Here is a 3,291-nt window from a genome sequence, read left to right on the forward strand (position 1 = left end):
GCCTCTCTTCCTCTAAGTCTCAATAAGCACCTTCTTCTTTAGCCATGTTCAAGAACCCGGCGTGTTCTCAGAGAATGTATCCATACTACCACATGACTCAGTTAGCTGATAAGCATGATACCCTGCCATTTTCATCGGCTTCTCGCGAGAAACAGTCAGATCTTGTGTCAGCACCTAGACCGAACAGAATCGACGATTAAGGATCAGAAAGCAATGCTAGAGACGCAGACGCGAGGATGTAGCCAATCGTGGATCCGTTTTGGAGAGTGTTCCACACAAGTGAGAGGTCGCAAATGTGTACGTGCTGTGACAGGTACTATAGGGCCAACGATGGATCGAGTGACGTATCCAATTTGCTAATGGACTGCGTCAACACTCTCGATCTTAGTCGTAGTGAAAGTGAGCTCTGACACACGTCACATATCGGAAGGAAGACCCTCAGAGCTGCGCTTGATTCGTAGCTTCTCCATCAGCTTGCCGATGGTAACATAGTCTTGTGGCTCCACGACAAAACCGGCGTTCTGCAACTGGAAGAAGTTCATGACGAGCTCTAATGCGCGTGCAGCTTCTTCTTGGGATGGTGTAATGGGCGAGGAATCGGCAGAGGATCCCTTGTCACCGATCTGACTGGTACTCGCTAGAGGAGGGGGTGTGATCGATTTGAGGACTTGAGCTGGGGACAGCGACATTCCCTCACCAATGGTCGGCAGCGCGCCAGGCATCTTAGTCATAGAAGGATCGAGCGCACCACTACTGACGTACTTTGGAGTCAGCGTATCAGATGAGCCTGGTGGTGACATATACTGCTCGACGCCCACAAGCATAGGGAAGGTCTGACTTCGCGGCCCCTGGAAGTTGTTGCTCCCTGGCTGCCCACTGGCCGGCTATCGGATTCCTATGGACGGACTTGGTTCACATGCTGAGTCGGGTGTGAAGAAAGGTGAGGAAAGCGATGTAGGGCTTGGGGCTGTATCGGTGAACACGCTCGACAAAGAAGTGCTGCTTTGCGAATGGGGTAGCCGACGATGGTTCGAGGACGCGTGCGTGTCTGGGCTTCTTGTTTTGGGGTTTTCCTAACTCTTCTTGGCTTTCATGGTCGTGGTTGCGGGCGATACCCCCGCCAGGTGAGGTAGGCGAGATGGCACCCGGCGTGTGCACATTTGATGGCGGATTGGAAGTCCTCTCCGACTCTTTTTCTATCGAGCCCTTTCACGCTCTCGCGCTCCATGAGATGATTCTTTTGCTTGAACTTCTCTAGCCAGCTCGTGTTGTTTGCCTTGAGATGACTCTCGGAGTTACCAACAGTCTGAGCGAAGAAGCGCGCCTTCTCTCGGGTGATGGCATCGGACAGTGGCAGTCCCTGTTTCTGGTAGTTTCTTGCCCAGTTTGACAACGCACGTTCGATATCAGGAAACTTGCCTTTCGACCTTTTTATGGGTGATCGGCTGCCGTCGTCCCGGTACAAGTACTTCTCCTTCTAGCGCAACGCCTTTGAAACGGTACTCTTCAACAGTCAGCATGGTAAGAGATGTACAGCATATGCAGTGGTACCTTCGCTCTACGCCAAACATTGCTAGAGTAATGTCAGTGAACGATCCTTATGGGTAGGTGCATCATCATAGCATACCTCCAATTTCTGTTTGCTTGACTGTAGGGTTCTCTTCGTGGTGTTGGCACATGCGTCTGCAGTCCGAGTCGGTGAGGGTTTTCCGTGGTTTCGATGAATGAGGGGAGTGAGTTGAGCTCGCTGAGACTGGAGTTGCTGATGCCGGCGTTATCGGTGGTGGGGCTGAAGGATACAGTGAGGCTTGATAGGTCGATTGGCTGGTCAGCGTGTTCGGCCATTGCAGCTTCTGTGGCATGAGCAAATGCTGTAGCTGTGGGTGTGTAGTCCCCGGTGTCGGATGCGTTTGATGGGGTGGATGCATGCCGGTCCCGTAAATGAATTCCATTGCGAGCGGCGCAAAGTTGTTGAAGCCATTATAATCTTGGACTGCAGAATGTTAACGTGGGTTGTATCTTTGTTCAGCATGACATTCGAGACGATGATCCTCGAAAGGTTCCTCGTGGTGACGAGGGTGGTGATGTTCGTGATCCACTTGCAATTGGCTCATGTCGCATGGCAGGAAACGTATGGAGGCGGTGTATGCATACGCGTGTGGGAGGGAGTAATCGTGCTAGACAAAGCGCAGGAGGAACGGCAGCTAGGCATATACCCTCATACTGCCGGTTATTTCAAGAAGTAACGCGGCATGAAAAGTTCGGTACGATAGTCTTGCACCGAGTCCCAGAGGGCATAGTCTGAAGCCGCTGCTCCAAGCAGTCGCTGCTCTAAATTCTCGTTCCCCGCCCTAGAGGTTCGTCTAGCAAGCGACAGTTGTGATCATTAGAAGAGCTCGCGTTGCCGAAGCCCGCTGTCCAACTTATCATACCCCGCCGTCTTCCCCGCCGTCTTGTGGCAGGAGCATTATCCTATAGCAGCTTCGCATGAATGACTGTCACTCGGTGCCTGAGATTAGGCGCCATGAATCGTTGACAAACTTGTGTTGTCAGAACAACTCCACATAGTCCAGAACCGCTCGTCGGCGGTAGAGCGTAGGCCTTGGTCCGTCGGCAGTGACCGACCAGTGTCTGTGCATGCTGATTTGTTATCCCTACCCTGTCACCATACGTACAGATGGGCTTCTTGCCATCCCAGTCTCAACAAAGCATCCAGAAAATGTCATCACGACTCGGACAGTGGTAGCGTATCTCGGTTCCAGATGTTGAGTGAAAAAGCCAAGGTAAATGGCTCGGCTGTCAACTTGCGGCGGAGCGCCCTAGCACGCGTCAACCGTCCTCAACTGGCTAAGTCAAGAAGAAACAGCCTCGCCGCCCACACATCAATGGATCATCCGACCACACTGAAAGCAGGACGTTGCTGATCTCTCAGCTGACCCTTCTATCGGGTCGCGTCTAGGCATACGTATGGTTGTCTCGCCATAGGGCCTTTCACGATAACGCAACGCCAAAACAGGGCTAGTGAACCTTGGGTCAGCGCCGTGATGTACATGGATCTGCTTTGGGACCGTATGCACGCTAGTAGCCGAGCCGCCACTGGATCGCTACAGCACGACGACCTGTGCTAGCGAGCAGGAACATCATTGCGGACCTGCATACAATATGGTGGTCACAGCTTGTAGATAATGGGCAGTGTGGGGAGTGTTCCGATTCGTCAAGTTGTGCCTTTCTCTACGCTTCCCACCCTTCTTGCCCCTCTCTCACGCTCGTCTTGTGCTTTTCCGAAGCGAT

At 52.6% G+C, this 3,291-nt stretch overlaps 1 protein-coding gene across 1 annotated transcript; it reads right to left on the reverse strand.

Annotated features, from left to right (window-relative positions):
* Nucleotides 1-416: 416 nt before the first annotated feature.
* Nucleotides 417-1,427, reverse strand: J4E82_011643 (uncharacterized protein; the record flags this gene model as incomplete). Its single annotated transcript, XM_051737843.1, has 2 exons — nucleotides 417-884; nucleotides 1,214-1,427. Coding segments are annotated over 2 exons (682 nt in total), but the record flags the coding sequence as incomplete, so codon positions are not given.
* Nucleotides 1,428-3,291: the final 1,864 nt, after the last annotated feature.

Source organism: Alternaria postmessia, assembly GCF_024291825.1.
Source record: "Alternaria postmessia strain BMP 2775 chromosome Unknown scaffold_258, whole genome shotgun sequence".
Lineage (NCBI taxonomy): Eukaryota > Fungi > Ascomycota > Dothideomycetes > Pleosporales > Pleosporaceae > Alternaria > Alternaria postmessia.